At 41.6% G+C, this 26,448-nt stretch overlaps 1 protein-coding gene across 1 annotated transcript in view; it reads right to left on the reverse strand.

Annotated features, from left to right (window-relative positions):
* The window catches only part of clcn6 (chloride channel 6), a 30,787-nt gene extending 9,675 nt beyond the window's left edge, over positions 1 to 21,112 (reverse strand). Inside the window, exons 1-17 of the mRNA XM_031311820.2 lie at positions 20,973 to 21,112; positions 18,977 to 19,036; positions 18,444 to 18,509; positions 18,017 to 18,082; positions 17,859 to 17,925; positions 15,266 to 15,372; positions 13,702 to 13,828; positions 10,792 to 10,859; positions 9,582 to 9,640; positions 9,331 to 9,463; positions 6,984 to 7,097; positions 5,140 to 5,306; positions 4,017 to 4,128; positions 3,773 to 3,902; positions 3,183 to 3,336; positions 1,142 to 1,298; positions 258 to 364 (exon numbers count right to left, since the gene is read on the reverse strand). Coding sequence (XP_031167680.1) covers positions 258 to 364; positions 1,142 to 1,298; positions 3,183 to 3,336; positions 3,773 to 3,902; positions 4,017 to 4,128; positions 5,140 to 5,306; positions 6,984 to 7,097; positions 9,331 to 9,463; positions 9,582 to 9,640; positions 10,792 to 10,859; positions 13,702 to 13,828; positions 15,266 to 15,372; positions 17,859 to 17,925; positions 18,017 to 18,082; positions 18,444 to 18,509; positions 18,977 to 19,036; positions 20,973 to 21,059 — 1,781 coding nt within the window. The 5' untranslated portion in view covers positions 21,060 to 21,112. The remainder of the gene's footprint in view (positions 1 to 257; positions 365 to 1,141; positions 1,299 to 3,182; positions 3,337 to 3,772; positions 3,903 to 4,016; positions 4,129 to 5,139; positions 5,307 to 6,983; positions 7,098 to 9,330; positions 9,464 to 9,581; positions 9,641 to 10,791; positions 10,860 to 13,701; positions 13,829 to 15,265; positions 15,373 to 17,858; positions 17,926 to 18,016; positions 18,083 to 18,443; positions 18,510 to 18,976; positions 19,037 to 20,972) is intronic.
* Positions 21,113 to 26,448: the final 5,336 nt, after the last annotated feature.

Below are 26,448 nucleotides of genomic sequence, written 5' to 3' on the forward strand. Positions count from 1 at the left end.
TGGATGTGGCGTTTTCTTTTGCGGGGTGCAAATGTTCCACCAGAACAAGTTCCTTCCTGAGACTATTTAGCAGAACCACCGTCACTGTGTCCGGAGCTTAGCGCCGCCCAAGACGGTTGTGATTGGTTTAAAGAAATGCAAACATCCCAGAGCGTTTTTTTTCTCCTATCCCAGAATGCATCTGTGGTGTAGCCCGACTTTACTCCACAGTGCTGTGGAGATAAGAGCTGGCAATGTAAGACTATTACAAATCTTACTTGTCCATTTCAGCCTCAGTCTCCCACTCCAGCAGTGGCACTCCTCTCAGCTCGATGTGGATGTCATAGATGCCCTTGTTGAAGAAATCTCCAGTCCACTTGGCAACCTGATAATCAACACAAAACCATTTATCACATGAACCCAACAGGAAATACATGACTGCATCACGCGCACGCCTGAACTTAGGAACGCATCTCTTCACTTCTGATGAAATCATTTCATATAGGGACCTGAAATCATATTAAAGCTATGGTGCGAAGTTTCTGTCGCTCCCATGAGGAATTCTAAGTAATGACAACAACACTGTCAGCGCGTCCGCATGATACAAGCCTTCAGAGATACACACTGAGGTAATAAATCAAGAGAGAAGTAGGCTCACTTTCTCATAGACTTCTATAGAAACAGACTTCTTTTTGGAGCCATTGGAGTCGCCCCCTGCTGGAAGTTAGAGAGAATGCAGCTTTAACCCTTGTGTAGTCTTCACTTTCTGTATCTTCCTCTTATTCTCTGGGTCAAAAATGACCCGCCTTCCATAAACCCCTAAAATAAACCGACTACAAAGAGACGCCAAATGACCACAGAGACCCAAAACAACCCCAAAGAAAACAAAAATGACCAAAAAGAGACACAACACGACTACAAAGAGACAAAATCCCACTAAGAGACACAAAATGTCTGGGGGAAATTGCTTTTTTTAAATTGAAAAACACAACATTTTCTTGAGGAAGGACACCTAAACCTGTCGTCAGATACACGCACCTAAGTCTTCCACAAAGCCAGGGAAAACACTGGTAACAAAACATAACGTGTTTATTTTAATTTTAAAAAAACAGCACAGTGGTTGATGGTAGAAAATACTGAAATACATAACATGACAGAGTACCATTAGAGTGATCATGATGGGCAGCCCGTATGTGATTTCATTGGTGGATTCAATGAGGATGACAGTCAGACTGATGGTCATTCTGACGACGCCTCCGAGGAAGGCGGCAGCTCCGATGAGAGCGAAGGTCCCAGAGTAGATGGCCATTCCCAGTTTCCTAACAATAGACAGACACACAGTAAGAACCAGTACCACTCCACTCCAGTCAGCGGGGATTGAAGGCTTGGTTATAGCATAGACAGTTAAAGAAATGGACACAGCGACGCCATATACTTCGACAGAGACCACTGAAGTCACTTTCCCGGTGATGGCTGAGCGTTACTGAGCAGCCTCCAACTGAGCTTGAAGACGTAGATGTGACGTGAGCAACCTGTCTGAAAGTTGGAAGTCTTCTGGTAGCTGTGCCAAGAGAAATCTCAATCATTCCTAATCTAGCAGAGACGGAGAGCGTAGGTATATGTAAGGAGATAACATAGACACAGGCTAATTATTGATCACTAAAATGATAGTTAACATTAGTAATTACACTTAAACAGCTAATGGAAGTCCAAACTGCCTGCGAGCTTCTCCTGTACTATACGGTAATTCCTCTACTATGAGACAGTAAGTCTCGTGGTTATGACACAATCTTTAGCCTATTTTTATAAAAACGTCTGCTACGGAGCCATAACGTGAGGTACAAGGTAATGGAGCCTTTTATACATTGTCGTGTTTCTTTAGAAATAAACAATGGACAAATAGAGTCTTTAAACTCTTCAGATGTAAAGTTATTCTCTGTCAAAGTCACGTCAAAATGAATGGCAGTCAATTGGATGCTAACGTCGGGTGATGGCTTGTTAGCCTACAATCTCCCCATAGGAGGTACACTTTCCGAAAGCTCGCTACTGCAATCACATAGAAAAACTAACTACGTTTACATACTGTGAAGTTTTTTTTTTTTTTTTTTTTAATCGAGAATCGTTTTTGAATCGAAAATCAATTTTGAATCGAATCTTGAGCCTGAAAATCTTCTGAATTTTTTCTGAATCGTGCGCCTCTAGTTTTTAGCTTCAAGAAAGCCATCTCTCAGGTTTTCCTACACTCCAGCGAAATTATTCTTCTTTTCCCAGTGTGGTGTCTCTCCCTGACCACATATTAAAATCTGTTTGACTCTCTGTGGTCTGTATGAATAAATGAATATGAATGAATATTTTTTTATTATTGTGTCATGCATACAATAAAATATGCCCAGCCCACACGGGCACCATTACCTAGGACAAAGGACCAGATGCCAAAGTAACCACCTACCCTAAACAAATTAACCTTCTAGTCTTTTTTACCAAGCTTTAGAAACAGAAGTCGCCAACTTATAAATATTACATTTAAAAAAAACACTCCAATTTGTCATCATCCGTGCACCAGAACATTTCAGGATTTTGGACAGACATTTCTGTATAATTTATTTAATTTATAATTTATACTCTTTATTAATCCCCAATTTACACTCTGTTATTACACACTGCACACACATGCTCAGGTCCTTTTACATGCACTAATGGAGAGATGTCAGAGTGAGTGGGCTGCGACTGCTGAACAGGCACCCTGAGCAGTTTGGGGGGTTCGGTGCCTTGCTCAAGGGCACCTTGGCAGTGCCCAGGAGGTGAACTGGCACCTCTCCAGCTACCAGTCCACTAGTATTTTGGTCCATACGGGGACTTGAACCAGCGACCCTCCGGTTCCCAACCCAACTCCCTACAAACTGAGCTACTGCCACCCCAATGTGAACGTATGTGAAGAATCTTATAGATTATAGATAGCAGTGAAGTCTTCCCAGCCGACCATGTTGAACTGAAAGAGCAGCGTGCACGGAGTTAAAAAAAAAAAATCAGTGGTGCACGACCACACACCACGACAACTTGCGGAGCCTTCGCGCTGGAAACGACAGACGTGGTGACGTCTTTTTATGGCTCGTGCACCTCGCGCACCTCAACAACAATAAACCTAGCTTTCATGTGTGACGAGAGGAGGAAGAGGTAGAACATTAGGAAAACATGGTTCTTACACTTTGAGGATGTTGGCAACCAGACGTCCAAAAGCCGCCCCACAGAGCAGCGAGGGGACAAAGAGACCACTGGGTACAGACAAACCGTAGGTCCAGCAGGCCAACAGGAAGTACAGCAGGAAGAACACAGACAGAGTCACGGGGCTGAAGGTACCTGACGGGAGGAACAGGAGGCAGCTGTTCATTATGACCAGTCCAAGAATAATATACACACCAGTGGTTCTCAATCTTTTTCTTATGAGTAAGGTCTACCACCACAGCTCTGTCAGATGCTCATTAACCATTACTTTTAGCTAACTATTTCTATCATTTAACCATTGCTTTTAGCTAACTATTTGTACCGTTTAACCATTACTTTTAGCTAACTATTTGTACTGGTTAACCATTACTTTTAGCTAACTATTTCTATCATTTAACCATTACTTTTAGCTAACTATTTGTACCGTTTAACCATGAATTTTAGCTATGCATTAGGAGCAGTGGACAGCCACATAGCAGCGTCCAGGGAGAAAGTTAGGGTTCAGTGTCTTTCTCAACGACCGAAGGACGACCCGCTCTCGCTCTGATGTTACGAATGTGTGTGTGCTAACCATCCTGGTGGAAGAGCTGATGGATGGCAGCCTCCTGCGGGTTGAAGAACAACGTGGCCATGTCATTGTAGGTCTTGTTGGTGCAGAAGAACTGGCGAATGGTTGAGTTGATGTCCTCACTGCCGGACAGCTGAAAACAAAAACTCACATGCTGTAATCCTGTAAAAACACCCACCATGTAATAGCGGACTTGTGGCACTTGTGTGTCAGTACTGTAAAGATGGAGGAAAGAGCCGATACGTACCGTGGTGTTATGGGTTGTCGGGGAGGACAGCTCACGGCATTCACCCAACAGTATGGAAGCTGCAAATATCACCACTGTTGTCACCATGGCAACCAGCAGACTCTCTAGAACTCTGAAAAAAGGGCAGAAATCCAATTGACATTTATAAATACGTGCTTTAAAGTAAATTAGCATCACATTTTTTAGTGACTACATTTACATGCACATATACCTTATATATATGCCTTTATTCTGAAAAAAGACAACATTCCTACTAAGCTGTTTACATGGCTAATGAAAGTAAATATTCCACTAATACTACTGTTTACATGTAGCCGTGCAAAACAAGATTATTTCAAAGTTTTCCAGCAGTGTCGGACTTGTTGGAGCGTGCCAACACAGCCTCCCTCTTTCATTCCTTCAACCAGCTTCTTGAAAAGGTCGGCGTAGCGATGTTTGCGCTGTGTTTGATAATGTTTAAAAGTAGCTGTGTTTCTCCTTCTTTTATTTTGGCCGTGCATCTCTATCGCAGCCCTGCAAACTGTCGGCTGGTTGGTTTGTGTACAGTAACCAAAGCAACGCACAGAGCTGACCGGAAACCGGAAACAGGCAAGAGGCCGTAAACTGTCACAAACTGCAGTAAAAACCGTGATTGAGACGCAGATTCTGAGTGCGCTGTATACATGTCCAAAGAATGCTTCTAAAACCTGAATAATACAGGCATATTACACGTCTTAATCAGAAAATACTATACATATACATAAAGCTGGGCAATATATCGATATTATACTGATATATCGTGATATGAGACTAGATATCGTCTTAAATTTGTGTTTTTCCTGGTTTTAAAGGCTGCATTACAGTAAAGTGATGTCAATTTCTGAACTTACCAGACTGTTCTAACTGTTCTATTATTTGCCTTTACCCACTTAGTTATTATAGCCACATTATTGATGATTATTTATCTAAAATCTAATTGTGAAGTTATTTTGTTAAAGCACCGATTGTCAACCCTACAATATCGTCACAACATCGACTTTGAGGTATCTGATTTTCTGCATATCGCCCAGCCCTATATATACATTGTATGAAGATGGACTGTTCCCAGCATGATCATCACCTGTGTGACGACTGTAGCAATCACCTGATAAACTTGGCCTTGGGGTGGATGTGTCTGATGCGATACTTGGCCAGGCTCTTGTTCATGCAGTTGAAGAGCGCCCCCAGCAGGCCTCCCACCACCCCCATCAGGACAAAGAAGGCCAGGTCCACTGCTGTCCACAGGTGGCAGTTCTTATCTCCATCTGAACACTGATGAGCACAGAGTTTTGCAAGACAGTTATGGTACGTGTCCACTGGCAAGCGTCATTTCCACGCTTCCCATTCATTGTCTATGTGAGCAGCCGGGCAATGCATTCTGCTAGCGTCGTAGCGACTTTCAAGAGAAGGGGCGTCGAGTTGCCCGCTCCTCATTTGCATAAATATGAAGTCCAGGCTAGAGTTTAGATTCTCTGCCTGAGCCCGAACCGGACCCGACCCGACAAACGGGCTGGGCCGGGCCAATATTTTACGCCGCTATGATCAAGCATTTGTGTTTTTTTAATCATTACTTCATTAGCCTTATTCGGTGGGGAGCAAGCTCTGCCTCTCCAGCTTCTCCCGTAGCTCTGGGTGGATGTCCTGCACTGACGTGAGTGTGAGGTAAACTGGGCTACATCGTGTCTCCCCCCCCTCTGCAGCACTGTTGTCGGCCAGTGCGTCAGCATGCAGACCGTGGTGAAGGGCAGTATTAACTAGGTGATGGAGACAAGAAAGTCTCCTATATGGTTCCAGGTCTTTGATTATGTTGCTGACTTGATCTGTTCCCCTCATTATTCAGCTGAGGGAGCTATGGGTCGGGTTTTTCTTTACGTTTCTTCATTCGGATCCATTTGCGATCCGTTCCAGTCTGAATAAACAAACAGCAGTTTACTTGCTTCGTCCTTGTTGCATTACCTGTATTCATTAAGATTATTCTAAACAGATTTCTGTAGTTCAAACAACTCTGAATTATAGTTGAGAACGTCAGTTATAACGGCAAACGTATTAAAAAAATGTCGGTTTTAAAATCGGGCTCGGGCTCATAATTACAGTTAATGTGTCGGGCCGGGCTCGGACACAAAGTGCACGGGCTCGGGTAGGGTCGGGCTTGATTTTTTGGCCCGATCTAAGCTCTAGTCCAGGCTACTTTACGCAAACCAGCTCGACTCGCCGCTTCTTGAAAACTCCAGAAAAACTTTTAAACTGACCATTGTCGATCAAAAATGAAAACAGGTTCAGCAGCTGCAGCTTATTTCTTACATAAAATGTTTTCAGAAACACATTCGGTAAACTATTTTCGTAAAATAAGAAAATAAGTTTCCAGATGAGCCTCCATGTTGGTCTGTTTTTAAAGTGACGCGTTCGTCCAATCAGGTGCAGCCATCTGGGTTGTAGAAGGGTGTAGCCTGTTTTTTCAGGGGTTAAACCTGATCCAGATCCAGAACCACACACTTAATCTAAAGAGAGACTTCCCGTTCTGAGTAACAGGCTTTATTACTTACATTTAAACCAAATCAGATCGTTAAAAGCAGCTTAAAACCCCCCCCCCCCCCCCCGAGCAGAAATGGATAAAGAAAAGGATCTTTGAACAGCAAGTTGAGTTTCAAAGCCCTTCCAGATGGTTCTCTTCACAAATCTAAAGTTATCTGAAGTTATCTGCATGTGCTGTCGATGTGAACTGAGGTACCACCGGAGTACGTCCAGTCTCAAATACCACTTGAGCATTAAAAACTTGAAATATATCCCTTTAAAAGTACATATAGAACAGAAAAAAATTTGCTATTAATTTGCGTTAATCACAAGTATTGACAATCATGCGATTAATCACGATTACATTTTTTAATCGAGTGACAGTTTAAACGTATTTTGTATCAAGTGCAGAGACAACTTCATTGATAGACTCTTTACCTTGAACTCTCCAAAGTTGAGCAGACCGGGCAGCTGGAAGGAGCCCCACTTGTTAAAGTTGATCCCAGAACGGAAGAAGTTGAGGGTGAAAGTGGCCGACATCGAACAGAAGAGCTAAAACAAAATTAAACAGAAGAGCTGAGGAAGGGAGTTGATCATACGTCATGGTTAGTACTTCGTGCTATCTACATATACTGTAAAGCGTGACTTATGGTCGTGGGGAGGCTCCACGCAGAGCTTTCGCCGTAGCCTACGTAAGTGGCCTAAAGTTTATACTTGTGCGCTGGTGTGTGCGTCGATCTCTTTAAGAGAATAGCAGGGCCGGAGTGTGTGTGTGTGTGTGTGTGTGTGTGTGTGTGTGTGGAGGATTTTTTGATTTTATTAGGATCCCCATTAGCTGATGCAGAACATCAGCTACTCTTCCTGGGGTCCACACAGAACATAAAACTACATTTTCAGACAAAACTACAAAAAGAATTAAAAAAAAAAATTAAACAGTCATAGAATATAAAAATAAGAGCAGTATAGCTAGTAATCTTTTCCTTGCAGATATACATATTCCTTTCCATGTATGCTGATAATAATATATGATATCACATTAAATACATAAACACAGAACATAGTAAAAATTTAATCTTACAACATCTTTGTTTACATATCAATATTCCTATACATAAACTAAGTACAAAAATATGGTTACAGTCTTAGGGCACTTAGATGATATATTAGGCGCTTTGGCAATCTCTGCTGGAAGTGAGTTCCAAGCAACCATCCCTCGATACAATACTGTACGTTGCATTGATTGTGTTCGGGCTCTAGGAACTTTAAGAAGACCTCTAGTGGCATGTCTAGTGGAGTATTTATGAATAGGAGGGAGTGTGTTGTAGAGCGAGCGAGAGCGTTACGGTGATTATCTTTGGAGCGAGTATTGACACAGTGGGCATAGTGAGAGAAACAAAGTGTCTCCTCTGTTCTTTCTGACCACGGTGGGAAATCTGGAGCAGGAGAAGTTAACCCTCTCCTTGATTTCATGTTGTTATGGAGAAGGAGAACCAGGAAATGAGTCGGGGGGGGGAAATGCGACTCTACCAAGCCACGGCCGAGCGACGTGTGTCGCCTCGACGTGAAGTTACATTTTCTGAGAGGTGCACGTCAAACTACGGCGTAGGGTCTGGCGTAGGGTCCGACGTAGGGTCCGGCGTAGGGTCCGACGTAGGGTCCGGCGTAGGGTCCGGCGTAGGGTCCGCCGTCGAGCATTGATTTAACGCAGAAGCATAAATCACGCTTAATTGTATAGCACTGCTTTCTCACTGACAGACCCAGGCAGAGGGTCCTTTCCAGACTGTAAAATGAGTGGACGGAGCAGCAGTGACGTCACCCGTTGGTTTGTGGATTGCTGTTTTAAAGCGTCGAGTCTGGCGATACGTGTCACCATATTGTTTTTTTTGCAACCGGATGTGACAGTTTTTGAGGAGAAGGTGGAGCTGGGGAGGATGACGAGGCAAAGCCAGGGTCGTTTATGGTCGCACTAAGCTAGGGGCTAAAGACGGAAAGGTGCAGATTTTTTAACCCTTCTGAAGCAAGTCATCCAGCGGAGATTTACCAGCGGTTAAACACAGACCCCCGGCTACTGGTATTGGGCATCTGCATGTATGGCAGAACAGAAAATCTGCAAAACTTTCTCTAAAGTTCCAAGGTTATGCTAGCAGTAGCTAGCGTAGTTGGCAGAACACTCAACAAGACATTTGTTCAAATGTTCCAATTAACTTTGATGAAGTGAAAACACAGTGAGAGGGTCAAAGTTTAAGACGAAAACACCCCAAAACAAGTTGAGGTCTATTTTAATGTCCACAGTGTTAGCATGGTTAGCATCCCTAAGCCTCTGTCCTGATTGACAGGTCCTAAAGCATCCCCTGCTTTATCGTCTGTTTTAAAATAAATGGGAGCATCATTTACTAAATGAACATCATGCTGTGTTGAAGAAGACTTGGAACTAGCGATTGAGACCATCAACTCATTATGAAAATGTTTACTGAGGTAATAAATCAAAAGAGAAGTAGGCTCATTGTCTCATAGACTTCTATAGAAACAGACTTCTTTTTGGAGCCGGTGGAGTCGCCCCCTGCTGGAAGTTAGAGAGAACGCAGCTTTAAGGAGCTTCAGCGTCGGCTTCACTTCTCAGACCTGGAAGCATCGTTCCATTATATTTTACAGCCTGTGGTTATTCCCTTGTTTGTTTTCTTAATGTTTAAAGTAATATCCACTGATGGCTGCTCACAGCGTCAGCAGAAAGAACACAAATGTTTCGACCGTTTTGGTGTTCTTAGGCTTAGGTTAAGTGACGTACCACTTTCCAAGTGAGGCCCTGGTTCCAGAAAGAGCAGCCCTCCTCCAGACTGAAGAGCGTGCCACCGATAGGAGCACCGAAGGCAGCAGCTACTCCGGCAGCAGCGCCCGCTGACACAAAGTCTCGCTTGTCCCTGACAAACGGCAAAGACAACACCATGAGCTATCCCCGACAATATTTGCCTCCTACTCCGACTTCCAGGGAAGCAGTGAACAGTGTTTTGTTAATAAGATTGTGTACTGCAGACGTACCTGTCACTGCGGAAGTAGGGGAAATCGAAGTTGATCCTTTTGAAAGTGATGCTCTGAAACTGATAAGAGGGGAAAAAACATCTGATGAGCACACTTAGATTAAATTAGTTGTTGTTTTCAACCTGGACCTCATTTTCCCATACATTGCTGTCTAAGTGACTAATGTGAACAAAAGTCTTTGACATTGGTCCGGTAGTGGCCGGACTGGCTCAGTGGGTAGAGCAGGCGCACATATACTGAGAGGTTTATGCCTCGACGCAGAGGTCCAGGATACGAATCCGACCTGTGATGATTTCCTGCATGTATTCCCCCCCTCTCTCTTCCCTTTCTCACCTCCCAAATAAAGGCGGAAAAGACCAAAAATAATCTTAAAAAATAAAAATACAAAAGAAATTGGTCCAGTATTGAGCGAGAACGTTGTAACCTGCAGCTGTGAACCGATGCTGCAATGTTATCCTATAGAGCAAATGTGCATCATCAATTTCCTTCCACTTTACCGCTGACTGACTCAGATTATTATTCTAAGTGTCTGACAACATTATGGAAAGAATCCCTACAGAGATAAGACCTTTTTGTTAAAGAGTAAGATCCTTTTAGTTTAACATGACACAGCCATGAAATCACCATCACCAAACTCCACCAGACTCCATGTAAATAATCAGGACTTTTAGCGTGTATAGAGCCAGCATATTTCCACATGTAAATGGGTGAATTAAGGGTTTATTTCAACCAAACCAGAGTGGTGATAGTTGGAACAGTGGAAAGACGAACCAAGACGGCTTTTGATAGTTTTATTTTGTTTCTCTCGACTTCGAATGAAGTGTGTTTTAAAATGATAAAATTACTGTTTATTTACATGGAGTCTGGTGAGTTCAGGGCTGTTTAATGTTTAAAAGCAAGGATCTTACTCTCTAACAAAAATGTCTATCTCTGAAGGGATCCTTTCCATAATGTTGTCAGACATTTGGAATAATAATCTGAGGCTGCCAATTGCAAAAATGTAAATTGAAAATGCGCAATCGTCCTGTTCCCATCATTGACTTTGACACAAAAACTTGGGAAAATATGGTCCAGGTTGAAAAAAACAAAACAAAGTTACCCTTTTAAAATTGTCATTTCAGGCACACATACTAGGAGTATAAAAGCATACGCAGTATAAACTCAGTCGCAGTCATTGTTGAGGTTGTGTTCAGGATGTGTGGCGGTGTACCTGAGGAAGGCCAGCTCCCACAATGGCTCCACTGTGTATCATCGGACCTTCTTTCCCCACAAAGAGACCTGCGTGGACACACACGGAGTCAGACGCACTGTCCACCAGGGGTCCGTTTCAGGAAGGAGGTTTAACAAACTCTGAGTCTAACCCTGATGTCCAAGTTGATTTAGAGTAGATGGAAGTTGAGTAGATGGAAACTCTGAGTTTTCGGTTCCAGAACAGCTGATATGAGTTGGTTCAGTCAACTCCGAGTATGTTCACGCGCGTGCACCACCACAATAAAAAGGCAGTATGAATGGAGCCATGATACTACGATTCACCATGGTAACAACCACAAACAAACGGGTCGGCGGAAATACTCATGCACACAAACAAGTTTGAACATGTATTTCGTTATAAAAGCAAGACAGCCATTGCTGCTGCAACAGAGAGAGAATCGGTGTGGGAGAAAATTGCTGCTCGAGTCAATGCGTAAGCATTGACAATGCATTAATTTCATATTTAATCACTTATAATATTACTGGTGAGAACTGGAATTGTATTACACCTATAATTTCATTTGGGTGCAATCCTGCGGGCGAAAAAGTAAGATAGGCTACTACTATATCCCATTCTGAGGTTGCAGCACCATGATCATTAACAGAACTATAATGTATAGGCCTAATCACTTATTTCTTTTTAATGGCTCTCACTGGTTTGTGTCCAGGGAACAACTACAAAAAACCTTTAAAAAACGTTTCAGAGCGAGTCACACTTTTCTGACGAGTGGCTTTACTATTAGCCTACAGTATGATCTGATCACCAATAAAGATAAATGCCGTTTGCAAAAAACGTAATGCGACACAAAGAATCTGCTGGGATGTTAAAGCATGTCCACAATGGTGGATGTTGGTGATATGAGGACGGATAAGGTATCTACATATCTGATGGACTGTGAACAAATGTGGAAATGAAAATACATTTAGTCGGGACTCAATATCATCTCCCGACGTAAACTCTCTGTGAAGTAATACAGCTTTTTCATCAACGGGATCGTCGACAAAAGGACATGACATGTTTGAGAAAAAAAACGTTATATAATCTGCCTAACAATAACTTTTATTTATTAAGTTTTTATTCATGCAGATAACAAACTGCATTAAAATGCGCCTGATACAGACTGAATGAATGAATGAGGAAATGAGAGAGAAGAAACCCTGAGTTTCTTCCTGCTCCCGACCAGGTTAGGTTCACAGACTCAGTTACCATAGCAACTGACTCTGAGGTTAAGTTACCTCTCTTTCTGAAACAGAAAACTCAGAGTTTCCCTCATCTCAGGGTTAACAAACTGAGTTTTCACTAAACCTGCGCTCTGAAACGGGCCCCTGATCATTACGGATACTGACTCATCACCAGCACAGAAATGTTGAGTCACTGTATCTTTATTTCCTCTTCAACATCATATCCTGCTTAGTCTATATTGATGACGTTTCTTTTCCGGCATTGTTCACAGGCTGCAGATGTTCAGCCTGATGTCCGTTTCCTTCCTCTTTCTTTGTGTTGGTGTTCTAACCTCTGGTGGATTTGTGAGGACTATGGTTAACTGCTCCTCAGATCTCTGCAGGGTAAATCCAGACAGCTAGCTAGACTATCTGTCCAATCTGAGTTTTCTGTTGCACGACTAAAACTACTTTTGAACGTACACACGTTCCACCAAAACAAGTTCCTTCCCGAGGCTATTTTGCAGAGGCACCTTGGCTCCGTTAGTGCCACCCAAGATGATTGTGATTGGTTTAAAGTGCTCATGTTATGCTCATGTTCAGGTTCATAATTGTATTTAGAGGTTATATCAAAATAGGTTTATATGGTTTAATTTTCAAAAAACACCATATTTTTGTTGTGCTGCACATTGCTGCAGCTCCTCTTTTCACCCTGTGTGTTGAGCTCTCTGTTTTAGCTACAGAGTGAGACATCTCACTTCTGTAACATCTTTGTTGGGAGTCGCACATGCTCAGTAGCTAGGTAAGGACTACTAGCCAGTCAGAAGCAGAGTATGAGGGCATGCCCTGACAGTAACTAGGTAAGGACTACTAGCCAGTCAGAAGCAGAGTATGAGGGCATGCCCTGACAGTAACTAGGTAAGGACTACTAGCCAGTCAGAAGCTGTTGTTGGAGTGCATGTCGGAGAGTGGCGCGGACGCGTGCTTCACACCACGAGCGGGCACGGGCACCGCCCGACGGAAAGGAGAGAGAAAGAAAAGGAGACTGCAGCGGTCCCGAGGATAATTAACTAGTTGGAATTTGGTGATGACGCCGGTCTCTTGCTCTTTTCAATCTCTTTTCTTTTTCTGGGCGAAGAAGAAGAAGACTCCTGTTCCTGAAATTAGGATTTTGAATACGTGTGGTCCTCCATGTTTCCTTCTTCAAACTTGCCGGGGCCGGGAAGCTACGATACCCGTTAGCAACATTAGCAGCAGCTGTGAGTCGAAAACGCGAAAGGAGGAGCAGTATGTCCTGTATGTCCCTTACCGGCTAACGTATTTCAAGATGGAGCATGAATATGGAGCGTCTACCCCAGTTCATGCAAATGCAAATGTAAAATTTCAAGCCAATAGGAATACTTGGAATTGATGGTGGTGGTAAATATTCATGAAAAAGGACAAGTTTGTGAACGGGCAACACAGATTTTAATGATGAACTGCTACAAACGTTACACACTGGACCTTTAAGAAGACTGAGTTTGGTTAATTTAAAGGGGACTATGTGTCGGAGAGAAATTGTTTTTTACTAATCTTTCCTACACATTTACAAACCAAAAAAAAAAAAAATTCATTACAATTAAAGTCCTGCTTTCAAAATCCTACTATTATCAGGTTTGTGTAGTTAAAGTATCAGAAGTTAAAGTACAGAAGTATTATACAACTTTACCTCCAGCCACACTGAACAGGACTCCGGCAGCTTTGCAGAGAAACGTTCGCAGCCGGACGATTCCTGGAATCTTCACTCCGTTTAGGTAACTTTTGATTTCTGGGATCCCCGAACCTGCAGCTACTGGCTGTAACAGGACACCAAAACACAGCATGTGAGGGGATGACGCCGTGGATATGACACATGCCTTTGGTGTGGGAGATCCTGGTTCGATTCCCACTGCGATACATCAGCCAATGTGTCCCTGAGCAAGACACTTAACCCCTAGTCGCTCCAGCCGCATGCAACCTCTGACATATATAGCAATTGTAAGTCGCCTTGGATAAAAGCGTCAGCTAAATGACATGTAATGTAATGTGAAAGCGTCATTACATTACTCTACAGCATGGGGTCTGAAATTGCCAGATTGGATGTCTGTACTAGAAAATGGGGAAAGTAGTAGGGCTGCACAATTAATCAAATTTTCATCACGATCACGATTTTGGCTTCCCACGATCAAATTCACGTGATTGAGCGATATTTAAAATAATTAATTCCGTTCACAGAACGCTCCGTATCAAAGTTTTTTTTTCCAAAGCTCCGTAAACCACTCTCTGATCACGTTCCTCCATGAGCCAATCAGAGTGGTTCCCTGCACCGCGCAGCTTAGTTTAGATGTAGACAGTCACAGAGGACAGATAGCAGTCGGTCATAAGTCATCACGAGGTTTACCAGTTTACCAGTAAACACAACAGTGACCAGTGCTAGTTTGAGTCTGTTAGCTCATAGCTTTAGCGGCAGACTGTTGTACGTCCCGCTGTTGGAATCCTCTACAGTGAAATACAGTCACACTACACTAGGGCTGCCACCTCTTAGTCGATTAGTCGACTAAGAATTTCTTTAAATCGAGGACAGCCCTACACTACACCGTTTAGCTGTCAGCATTTTAGCCGTGTTTACTACTGTAGCTAACGGTAGGCTAACGTTAGCTGCTGTGTAACGTGTTATTAGTGTTTACTAGCGTGACAAACTTCAAAAACAGCGACAACGTAAACGATGTTTCTGTCACCTCTAACGTCTGTTTTGGAGCATCAGAGCGCAACGCAGACATTTAAGTGGCACCGTAATCTGCGTTGCTATTTCGTCCGGTAGATACCGGGCACCGGTGCCCTATTGGCACCGGATTTTAACATTCGCCGTTAACATGAACAGAAAATTGCGTTGCCTGTATCTTTTCACGGCAAACGCGCATGTTTGGAAAACGGTCGCACAACAGCTGAAATGGCTCCTTCATAGTATCCTTCAACAAAGGAGGAATGTAGCACAATATGGATGTGAAAGCTGTTAGAATTAGCCTATGTGACAATAAAATTTGTTTTGGTTAAAATCAACAAATAATCGTGATAATTAATCGTGATCAATATATTGATCAAAATAATCGTGATTATCATTTTGGCCATAATCGTGCAGCCCTGGAAAGTAGCTGAACTTTCTGGAGGGCTCCTAAGAAGCTTCGTGCTGGGGGAGAGACGTGTGTGATGGGCGTTTGAGAGTTTGAGTAGCTCCTGTACGTGAGCAGTCTTACCTCGATGAGGACGAGCACACTGGCGATGAAGACGAAGGTCATGTTGAAGGCCAGGAGCTCCAGCAGGGACAGAGGGAGACAGCCTTTGTCGCTGCACTTCTCTATAGCTGGAGGCGCCCAGCTAAGGTAGAACAAGCCCTCAACATGGAGGAGAATCAAGTCTCTTTAGAATCACAGCGGAGATACACCCGTTCATCCCAGTCACCAGCTGTGTCGGCTTCTCTTGTTGTCAGAATTATTTTATGTCTAATTTTCCAAAGCTATAACATTATTCTCCTAACCCAGTGGTTCTCAAACAAAGAACAGGTCAAAAATAGTTGACAAAGCGACAAAAACTTTTTAAAAAGTGACAAACTTCAAAAACAGCAACAAAAACTTAAGAAAAAAATCGATACACTTGAGTATCGCGATATTTTATTTTGCAATACTGTATCGATTTTCAAAGACGCAATATATTAGTTTACATGTAAAAATATTCATGTAAGACAGTGGTTCGCGTTTATGTTGTGTTTAAACCCCCTACCGCTAGATGGCTATGCTGAGACGCACCACTAGTGTCCGTGTCTAACAGTGCCTAGCAGTGCCTGGCAGTGTCTAACAGTGTCTAACAGTCCCTAGCAGAGCCTAACAGTGCCTAGCAGTGCCTAACAGTGCCTAGCAGAGCCTAACAGTGTCTAACAGTCCCTAGCAGTGCCTAGCAGTGCCTAACAGTGCCTAGCAGTGCCTAGCAGTGCCTAACAGTGCCTAGCAGTGCCTAGCAGTGCCTAACAGTGCCTAGCAGTACCTAACAGTGCCTAGCAGTACCTAACAGTGCCTAGTACCTAACCATGCCTAGCAGTACTTAACAGTACCTAACAGTGCCTAACAGTGCCTAGCAGTGCCTAGCAGTGCCCAACAGTGCCCAACAGTGCCTGACTTTTTGCTAGAAGCTAACAACGTAGCTATGGCTGAACTTTGGCCTACTTTAGCATATAAACATTAGCTCACTAAGAACCTGGGAACCACAATCCCAATTTGGCAGTTTGATTTTCTGTGTACTGAATTGTTTACCTAAAGTAAACTTCTTTGACTTTTATGCACATCATATCTTTTTTTAAATATTGGTTTTTCTAAAATTATACTTTAAAAAAATCCCAAAATATCGGCTTACGCACAATATTGAAATATATTGCAATTAGGGCTGTCAAACGAATAAATTTTCTTAATCGCGATTAATCGTTGAATTTCTATAGTTAATCGCGATTAATCGCATGTTTTATCACATGATTAAAATTCTATTATTTTGCATTTCAGAACTGTTTTTAAGTCCATATTAAAAATGGAAAGCCATTCTTACCAGTGGATCTTGATTGGGAATCAAATGAATGCAAAGAAAGTGACTTTATGAACTTGATTTTAAGATTTGTATTTGTTTATTATATATTTAATCTAGTCACACATTTGAATTTAACAACAACTTTGAATGCACCACGAGGCTGTAAATTACCAGTTTCATTGAACGCACCGTCTGTGTTTTTCTGACAACAGCAGCTGCAGATTGTTACATCCTGCTGTTGAATCCTCTACAGTGAAATACAGACAAACTTTACACCGTTCAGCGTTAGCTGTCAGCATTGTAACCGTGTTTAATCCAGCTACTAGCTAGTGGTAGGCTAACGTTAGCTGCTGTTGAGTATAGTGTTAACTAGCTAGCGGTAGGCTAACGTTAGCTGCTGTTGAGTATAGTGTTAACTAGCTAGCGGTAGGCTAACGTTAGCTGCTGTTGAGTATAGTGTTAACTAGCTAGTGGTAGCCTAACGTTAGCTGCTGTCGAGTATAGTGTTAACTAGCTAGCGGTAGGCTAACGTTAGCTGCTGTTGAGTATAGTGTTAACTAGCTAGCGGTAGGCTAACGTTAGCTGCTGTTGAGTATAGTGTTAACTAGCTAGCGGTAGGCTAACGTTAGCTGCTGTTGAGTATAGTGTTAACTAGCTAGCGGTAGGCTAACGTTAGCTGCTGTTGAGTATAGTGTTAACTAGCTAGCGGTAGGCTAACGTTAGCTGCTGTTGAGTATAGTGTTAACTAGCTAGCGGTAGGCTAACGTTAGCTGCTGTTGAGTATAGTGTTAACTAGCGCCACGTGCAGCAAAGCCTGTAACGCCTGCTTCAGAGCATCAGAGAGAAGTGCAGGCATATCAGTGGCACCAACAGGATGTGTTATGAGGAAGAACGGCAAAATAGTAGCCTGTTAGGCTCGACGCAAAGCCGAGTGAAGTGAAAATAAATTAATAAATGGCAGCATGCGATTAATACGATTAAAAAAAATTAACGCATTATGCTCGACCCTTAATCACATCGCGATTAACACGTTAATGCTGACAGCCCTAATTGCAATATATTGAATCGTGACCCATGTATCGTGATACGTATCTTATTGCCAGATTCTTGCCAATACACAGCCCTATCACGTACCCCCTGCAGTCCTCCAGAGTACCCCTTGGGGTACACGTACCCCCATTTGAGAACCACTGTCCTAACCTATCTAGCAGCAGTGTAAACACTCAGAAAAGCTTGTGACGTGAGAGTGAAATGTGTAGAGGTGTGATAAAAGGATACAATCACCAACCAGAGTGAATTTGATTTGGCTGAAGAGGCGCACAAAGAAATCCACAAACAGGCCCACCTGAAAGAGACGTGAAGGCAACATTCCCCGGTCATCTGCAACACGTTTTGAATTCTGGCAAAGAAAAGCAAGAAATCCCAAACGCACCTACCAGACCCACTGTGACTCCGATAGCAAACATCATCATCCACCGTACTGCTTCATACTTTTTGGTTTTCTATTGGAGGGATGAAAACGGTTTTATTAGCGATACATCTTTTTCTTATCGTCATATCAACTGGCGCAGTAAACACATCGTGAAAGACACTCAGAGATTTTTTTGAAGATGTTATTTGAAAGGAAATATCAGCAGAAAACTGCACTTTGAAATGTAACTCAAAGCCTTTTACAAACAGAGATATCAAATTGAAATAGTAAAATATAACAATCAAGATAAATAAACAAGATGACGTGGCACTATATACATAATATTATTATTATTGTTATTATTTGACATGATATATCTTGAATTGAGAATTAAAATGTCAAATGTAAAAAATATTTAACCAAGACACATTTTAACTTCTACGTAGTCTCACCTTGCTGTTCATCCCCTCCAGAATCTCCATGTAGGGTTCACTGATGCAGCGGTCATAATCCAAGCTCTGTTTGAGATTAAAAACAACAGAGACTGGATTACCTGGGTCCAGGGTGGAGCTGTAATCAGGCCTTAAAAGTTCGGCCCGACAAGGCCCGAGCCCGACAAGTACATTTTGATTGACAGCTTTTTAAAAGCCTAAACCCGTTTACAGCCCGACATTATTCAAATGTACGCACGCACACAGCTCTTTTGCCTTGTTTTAAACTTCAACAGAGTACCCGCCTTCAAGAAAGTTAACACTTGTCAATGGAGAGTGGCCAGACTCCCTGTACAAATGAAATGGACCAGAGTCTGGTAGGACCAGGCTAGAGTACCAGAGTCTGGTAGGACCGGGCTAGTGTACCAGAGTCTGGTAGGACCGGGCTAGTGTACCAGAGTCTGGTAGGACCAGGCTAGTGTACCAGAGTCTGGTAGGACCAGGCTAATGGACCAGAGTCTGGTAGGACCAGGGTAGGTGTTCAGGTTTCTCACCTCATAGTCTTTCCTGGGTAGAATCTCATCTTCTTCAACTTGGATTTCCCCAAGGATCGCCTTGAGGAAAAAAAACGAATACTTTAAATACAATAAAGTTAGCGTAGGTACACATCCAGCACAGCAGGGACAGTTTACTAGAAATTAAGCCAGCTACGAACTACAAGTCTTCAGCTGCAAACTAATTCAGAAAATAGAGACTTTGGGGGAATCTAGCCACCACTGTGACTGCACATAGTTTACACAGTTATAAGTCATAGAGCTGCAACGACTAATCGAGTAGTTATTAATTAAAGTATTCGCCAACTATTCTGATAGTTGTTTAATTGGTTTGAGTCATTTTTTATGAATAAAAAAGCTAAAACTTCTCTGATGTCAGCTTGTTAAATTTGAATATGTTCTAGTTTCTAAATAAAGTTGATAATACCTTTGAGTTGTGGACAAAACAAGACACACTGATCGACATTTTTCACCATTTTCTGACATTTTAGAGACCAAACAACTAATCCATTCATCCAGAAAATGATCTACAGATTAATTGCCAAGAAAATAATCGTTAGTTGCAGCCCTAGGTAAGTACATGATCACAGTGTATCTCCATGATGTCATGGTTAGAAGAACAGGATTCAGTTGACCTATTTTGCAAATGTAAACACCCGACAGACATGATGATCTCCAGGTAAATATTGATATTCTCTCAAGCAGCACTTACATCAAACAGCGGTGGAATGTAACTAAGTACATTTACTCCAGTACTGTACTTAAGTACAAATGTTGAGGTACTTGTACTTGAGCCACTTTCTACTTCTACTCCGCTACATTTCAGAGAGAAATATTGTACTTTTTACTCCACTACATTCATCTATTACAGCTTTAGTTACTAGTTACTTTACACATTAAGCTACACATTACTGCACACAAAACACATGTAGTTTATAAAATCTGATGTTTTATTATAAAGTAAACTAGCCGACAATATAACGGCTACAAGTCCAGCTGAGATGATCAGACCGTTAAACACACAACTGTTTGGATCCTTTACACTTTCTAAAATAGGAGGATTTTTCTGCATAGAGTACTTTTACTTTTAATACTTTAAGTACATTTTCCTGATGATATTTACATACTTTCACTTAAGTAACATTTTCAATGCAGGACTTTTACTTGTAACAGAGTATTTTTACAGTGTGGTATTAGTACTTTTACTTAAGTAAAGGATCTGGATACTTCTTCCGCCACTGACATTTAACAAAACCAAAGTGAGTTGGATGGAAGATTACCTTTAGGGCTTATGTGCAGTTTAGTGTCCCAAATTATTTTCCAAAAACTGAGTGTCCCAAATGATGAGGGTCTTATTTGAGACATCTTAAGGTTAAGGTTAGGGGTAGGGGTAGGGTTAGGGTAGCACAGGTGGTTTAGTAGGTTCACAATTAATTAAGGACATTGTATGGTGTATTTGGGACACTAAACTGCACGTATACCGACTTTTAGTATACCGGGGTAACCAAACAAAGAAGTTGTTGGTGCTCAAACAAATAGCTAATTTAGTGTGCAACATCCATGCCGAACTGAAGCAGGGGTTCTGAGAAGCCATACAACGTCTAAATTATGTTAATGAGGGTTAAGTAGCTTTATTAAAAAGAAAGGAAGCCCTATATTGCAAGAGTTCTTAAACGGAGTTTGGTCAGAGGGCTTTCTCTCCACATGCATGAGTTAAACAGCAAAAACATATTTCCCTGAGGCAAAGATACAGTGTAAGAACAAGTACTGCATATTTCAGCCTAGGTGTCGGTTTGCATTGTGATGGATTTAAGGTCATTAGCGGCATGTTTGCAAAAGCTACAAGACACTGAACACACCGAGCAGCAGGGTGGAGCTAGCAAGCCAGAACAGGGAACTGAGCAGATAGTTCAGAGGAAACCCTGAAGGGGAAATGTTTGATTATAAAATGATTAACACATCCCAGTTTTCACCAATTGCTTTATTTTTTCCTTACCAGTTCCTCGGGGGTCCGTGTCTCTCCTTCTCTGCAGCAACATTGGCAACAAAAACAGTTCCCACAACACGCCATCTTCGTTGTCATTGTGTCATGCTGCGTTCAGGGCATGTCGTAAAAGCGTCGAGATTTTCCGATTCGAAAATATCAATAAATTTCTATTTAAAAAAAAAAAAAAAAAAAATGTTTTAAGTACAACCTTTTTCTCTCAAATTGATCGATTCAGACTTTAAAAGCACATGTGACTATAATAGTAGGCCTATGCATAAAATGAAATGAGTAGCTAATGTAAAAGTAACGGATAAACGGTTAGCTTAAAGTATAGAATATAATGCCTTTCATTGTCACTATACACATGTACAATGAGATTAAAAGCAACGTGAAATATATAATAACATGGATTAAAATAAGTAGTGCAAAGTTCTGAGATGCTATATACATATAAATAATAACAAAACAAAAAAAAATGGTTTTATATATAGTATGATATGCAGTGTGGGTTATTGCACATTATTTGAATATTGCCCAACAGTGGTGATCATATTCAATGAGTACTAGATATTGGACAATGAGAGTAATGATATTGCGCTTTGAGCTGCACTCTGTGTATGAAAGGCGCTATACAAATAAAGTTATGTTATGTTATGTTATGTTATGTTATGTTATGTTATGTTATACAGATTTTGCACAGTAATGATATTGCACAGTATTATCAATATTATCAATAGTATTAAATGACTAAACAGTTCAAATGATTTGCTTAAAGTAATGGATAAATGGTTTAAATATTTAGCTAAAAGTAATGACTAGATAGCGTAACTATGCATAAGAAAAAATGCAATCATTTACATGTATAAACCAATGCTATTACATTACTCCAAATTAAAAGCCAGATTAAAAAGATAATTCTTTAATTTCTTTTTTTAAATACCGAGAGAGTTTAACATCCAGAGGCAGTGAGTTCCACAGTTTAGGGGAGTAAAAACAGATAACATCGATACACAATCTGTCTTTCTTTAAAAAATCGGTTTATAGGCTACATAACATCCGCTGTATTTCAGATTTTTTGGAGTATGAACATTTGGTGGAAGATGATGGTATTTCTGGACTTTTTTTTTAAGCTTTTGACAAGCTTGATCCCTTTGCAATATTTTGGTTTTGGTAAATAATTCATGAATGTTGTTTCATTGTTGTACAATTTACGTTTTTTTGTGTCTTTGTTAAAGTATGCTGCTTGGAATTAATATTAGGTGTGTTTAAAGCCCCTGACACACTAACCAGACGGCCGACTGTTGGCAGAAAAAGCGTTCGGACTGATCAGTCGGCTCCCCGAGGTCCAAAAAGTGCCTCAGAACACACTGAAGAGACGCCGACTTGAGCGTTTTATACGTCTCCATAACAGCAGGCGGCGCTAATCTGTATTGTCGCCCAAAAAATTAAAACCGGCAGCTGTTTGGACGAACGCGTCACGTGGATCTGGCTGCTCCCGTATTTTTCAACCGGGCATAATGGCGGCTCGTTGAGAATACGATCTCGTATTTTACGAAGATAGTTCACCGAAACATGTTTCTGAAAACATTTTAAGAGAGAAATAGGCCGTGCAGTTGCTGAATCTGTCTTCATTTCAGATCAACAAAGGTCAGTTTAAAAGATTTTTGTCAGATTTTGAGAGGCTTAGTCACGCTCATCCTGCTCGTCATTTCCAGGTTACCGCTCCACCAATCAGATTGGTCATTGAGTCCGACTGCCCGCCTTCCGACCCAGCATGTCAGGTCGGCCAAAATGAAGGCCGACGGCTCCTCCGACGGACGACGGCATGGAACACACCGAACAGACTCGAGTCACTGACCTCGCCAGACTGTCCAACGGACAATTATCAGGTTTGTGTCTCACTGCCTTAACAATGATGATAATATAATATCTGATGTGATAGGATGTCAAATTCCTACTGACCCGATTGTTTTGATATGTAGTATCTGATTGACTTAAGTCTTTGTTATAACACACATGGTTCCATTTGGCTGAGGCATCTGGTCAGAGGGCACATTCCAGAGGAAGTGGCTCTGCTGGGGCAAATGGTGACTACTGATTGATTGGCCCCAGGACCTGGATTTTACCTACCCCCAACACCACGTCTCACGTTACACACAGCTCAGGGTACATATTCTCATGCCTGAACAGAAAAACCTCAGAGTAGCCATTGACTGAGGTACTCTTAGGGTTCTGCAGGACTCGTCATGATACTGAAAACTTGATGTAATAAACCCTTTTATAATCAAGAACAGTGTCAGCGAATTCCTCTTCCATGCAGCATCACAGCATCGAAACTAAAGATACTACAGTTACTTAATGATTACTCTAAATTACACCTGTTTGGGAGACAGAGGAAAATTTGGCTAGCCGGCTCAACTGCAACCAAGAAAATGATAGCTCAGCGCTGGCTCGCCCCCCCCTCACTCACTTTGTATAAAGGCCCTGACACACCAACCAGACGGCCGACCGTCGGCAGTAAAGCCAGTCAGACTGATCAGTTGGGTCCCGAGGTCCAAAAAATGCCTTAGAACACACTGAGGCGACGCCGACTTGAGCGTACGCTCTGCACGTGCGTGAAACGTAATACGTCTCCATAGCAGCAGGCGGCGCTGCTCTGTATTGTTTCCATTAACAGTCTGATTATTTCCCAGAAAATGAAAACCAGCAGCTGATTGGACGAACGCGTCACGTGGTTCTTTTTTCTCCAGAAATTCACAGCCAGACTGTCATGGCGGCTCGTTCAGAATACGATCTCATATTGGACTAAAATAGTTCACCGAAACATGTTTCTGAAAATATTTTAAGAGAGAAATAGGCTGTGCAGTTGCTGAATCTGTCTTCATTTCAGATTGACAAAGGTCAGTTTAAAAGATTTTCGTCAGATTTTGAGAGGCTCATCCGCTCCCCATTTCCGGGTGAGTCCCGACTGTCCTGTCTCCGACTGAACATGTCAGGTCGGCCAAAATGAAGGCCGACGGCTCCTCGGACGGCCGACGGCACGGAACACACCGAACAGACTCGAGTCACCGACCTCGCCAGACGGCCCGACGCCCGACGCCCGATTATCAGGCTGGTGTGTCTTCTCTATAAAACGGTGGTTGGCGTATTTTCTGGACATAGTTATGCTCGAGCTCTCGACAGCAAGGATTAACAAAGCCAAATCATCAACTATCAACCTATGGAAAAGCGCAGCAGCACAAATATAATGACCTCAGCGCCTCAAGAACTAGAGGAGAGTGATTAGGCAAGGTGTGGTTTCTGTTTGTCTGTTTGTTTTCCTCGAGACCCCAGAGGGTGGGGGGTGGGAGAGGGTTGCTGTTCTTGTTCAATTTGTGTTTATCTGTTCTGTGCACCATCTGCTATTATCATAGACCGTATATAAGAGTGGACCAACAGATCCCGTTGCTCTGGACGGAGACCAGTGAAGGATATTAGAAGATCTTTCCCGGTGATGGCTGAGCGTTACTGAGCAGCCTCCAACTGAGCTTGAAGACGTAGATGTGACGTGAGCAACCTGTCTGAAAGTTGGAAGTCTTCTGGTAGCTGTGCCAAGAGAAATCTCAATCATTCCCAATCTAGCAGAGACGGAGAGCGTAGGTATATGTAAGGAGATAACATAGACACAGGCTAATTATTGATCACTAAAATGATAGTTAACATTAGTAATTAAACTTAAACAGCTAATGGAAGTCCAAACTGCCTGCGAGCTTCTCCTGTACTATACGGTAATTCCTCTACTATGAGACAGTAAGTCTCGTGGTTATGACCCAATCATTAGCCTATTTTTATAAAAACGTCTGCTACGGAGCCATAACGTGAGGTACAAGGTAATGGAGCCTTTTATACATTGTCGTGTTTCTTTAGAAATAAACAATGGACAAATAGAGTCTTTAAACGCTTCAGATGTAAAGTTTGAAAATGAAAATGAATGGCAGTCAATGGGATGCTAACGGGAGGTGATGGCTTGGTAGCATCAAAATGGCGCCATAGGAGGTTTGTGTTGTGAGGAGACGCCTACCCCCTTGGCTATTACCTGTCACACGTTGTGTAACTTGTGTTGTATATCTGAAGGTGCCAATAAAAAAGGTATCCCAAAACAAAAAAAAACAATAATGATAATAATAATACAATTTGTTATTTGAAGAAGTTTGATAAAGTTTTTTTTGAAAAGCAAAGAAAAAGTTTGAAAAGATAAAAAAAAAAAATCGCTGGAAGTACCTGAACAACATATTTAGTGGGTAGTACATCAGACGGCATATTTTACAGCAAATAAGAGGTACATTTGAATTTTAAATAGCCTATATGTCCATAAAATGTAGTGGTGAAATGTAACTAAGTAGGCCTAGATTTACTGTACTTCAGTCCAAATGTTGAGGTACTTGTACTTTCCTTGAGTCTTTTCTTTTCATGCCACTTTCTACTTCTACTCCGCTACATTTCAGAGAGAAATATTGGACTTCTTACTCCACTACATTCATCTGTTACAGCTTTAGTTACTAGTTACTTTAGTTACTCCACTACATTCATCTGTTGCAGCTTTAGTTACTAGTTACTTTAGTTACTCCACTACATACAGCTTTAGTTAGTAGTTACTTTAGTTACTCCACTACATTCATCTGTTACAGCTTTAGTTACTAGTTACTTTAGTTACTAGTTACTTTAGTTACCCCACTACATTCATCTGTTACAGCTTTAGTTACTAGTTACTTTAGTTACTCCACTACATTCATCTGTTACAGCTTTAGTTACTAGTTACTTTAGTTACTCCACTACATTCATCTGTTGCAGCTTTAGTTACTAGTTACTTTAGTTACTCCACTACATACAGCTTTAGTTAGTAGTTACTTTAGTTACTCCACTACATTCATCTGTTACAGCTTTAGTTACTAGTTACTTTAGTTACTAGTTACTTTAGTTACCCCACTACATTCATCTGTTACAGCTTTAGTTACTAGTTACTTTAGTTGCTCCACTACATTCATCTGTTACAGCTTTAGTTACTAGTTACTTTAGTTACCCCACTACATTAATCTGTTACAGCTTTAGTTACTAGTTACTTTAGTTACTCCACTACATACAGCTTTAGTTACTAGTTACCTTAGTTACTCCACTACATTCATCTGTTACAGCTTTAGTTACTAGTTACTTTACACATTAAGATTACTGCACACAGAACACATGTAGTTTATAAATCTGATGTTTGATTATAAAGTAAACTAGCCGACAATATAACGGCTACAAGTCCAGCTGAGATGATCAGACCATTAAATACACAACTGGTTGGATCCTTTACACTTTCTACAATGGGAGGATTATTCTGCATTGAGTATTTTTAATACTTTAACTACATTTTCCTGACGATACTTTCACTTACGTAACATTTTCAATGCAGGACTTTTATTCTAATAGAGTATTTTTTACAGTGTGGCATTAGAACTTTTAC

The sequence above is a fragment of the Sander lucioperca genome, chromosome 12, assembly GCF_008315115.2.
Source record: "Sander lucioperca isolate FBNREF2018 chromosome 12, SLUC_FBN_1.2, whole genome shotgun sequence".
Taxonomy (NCBI): domain Eukaryota; kingdom Metazoa; phylum Chordata; class Actinopteri; order Perciformes; family Percidae; genus Sander; species Sander lucioperca.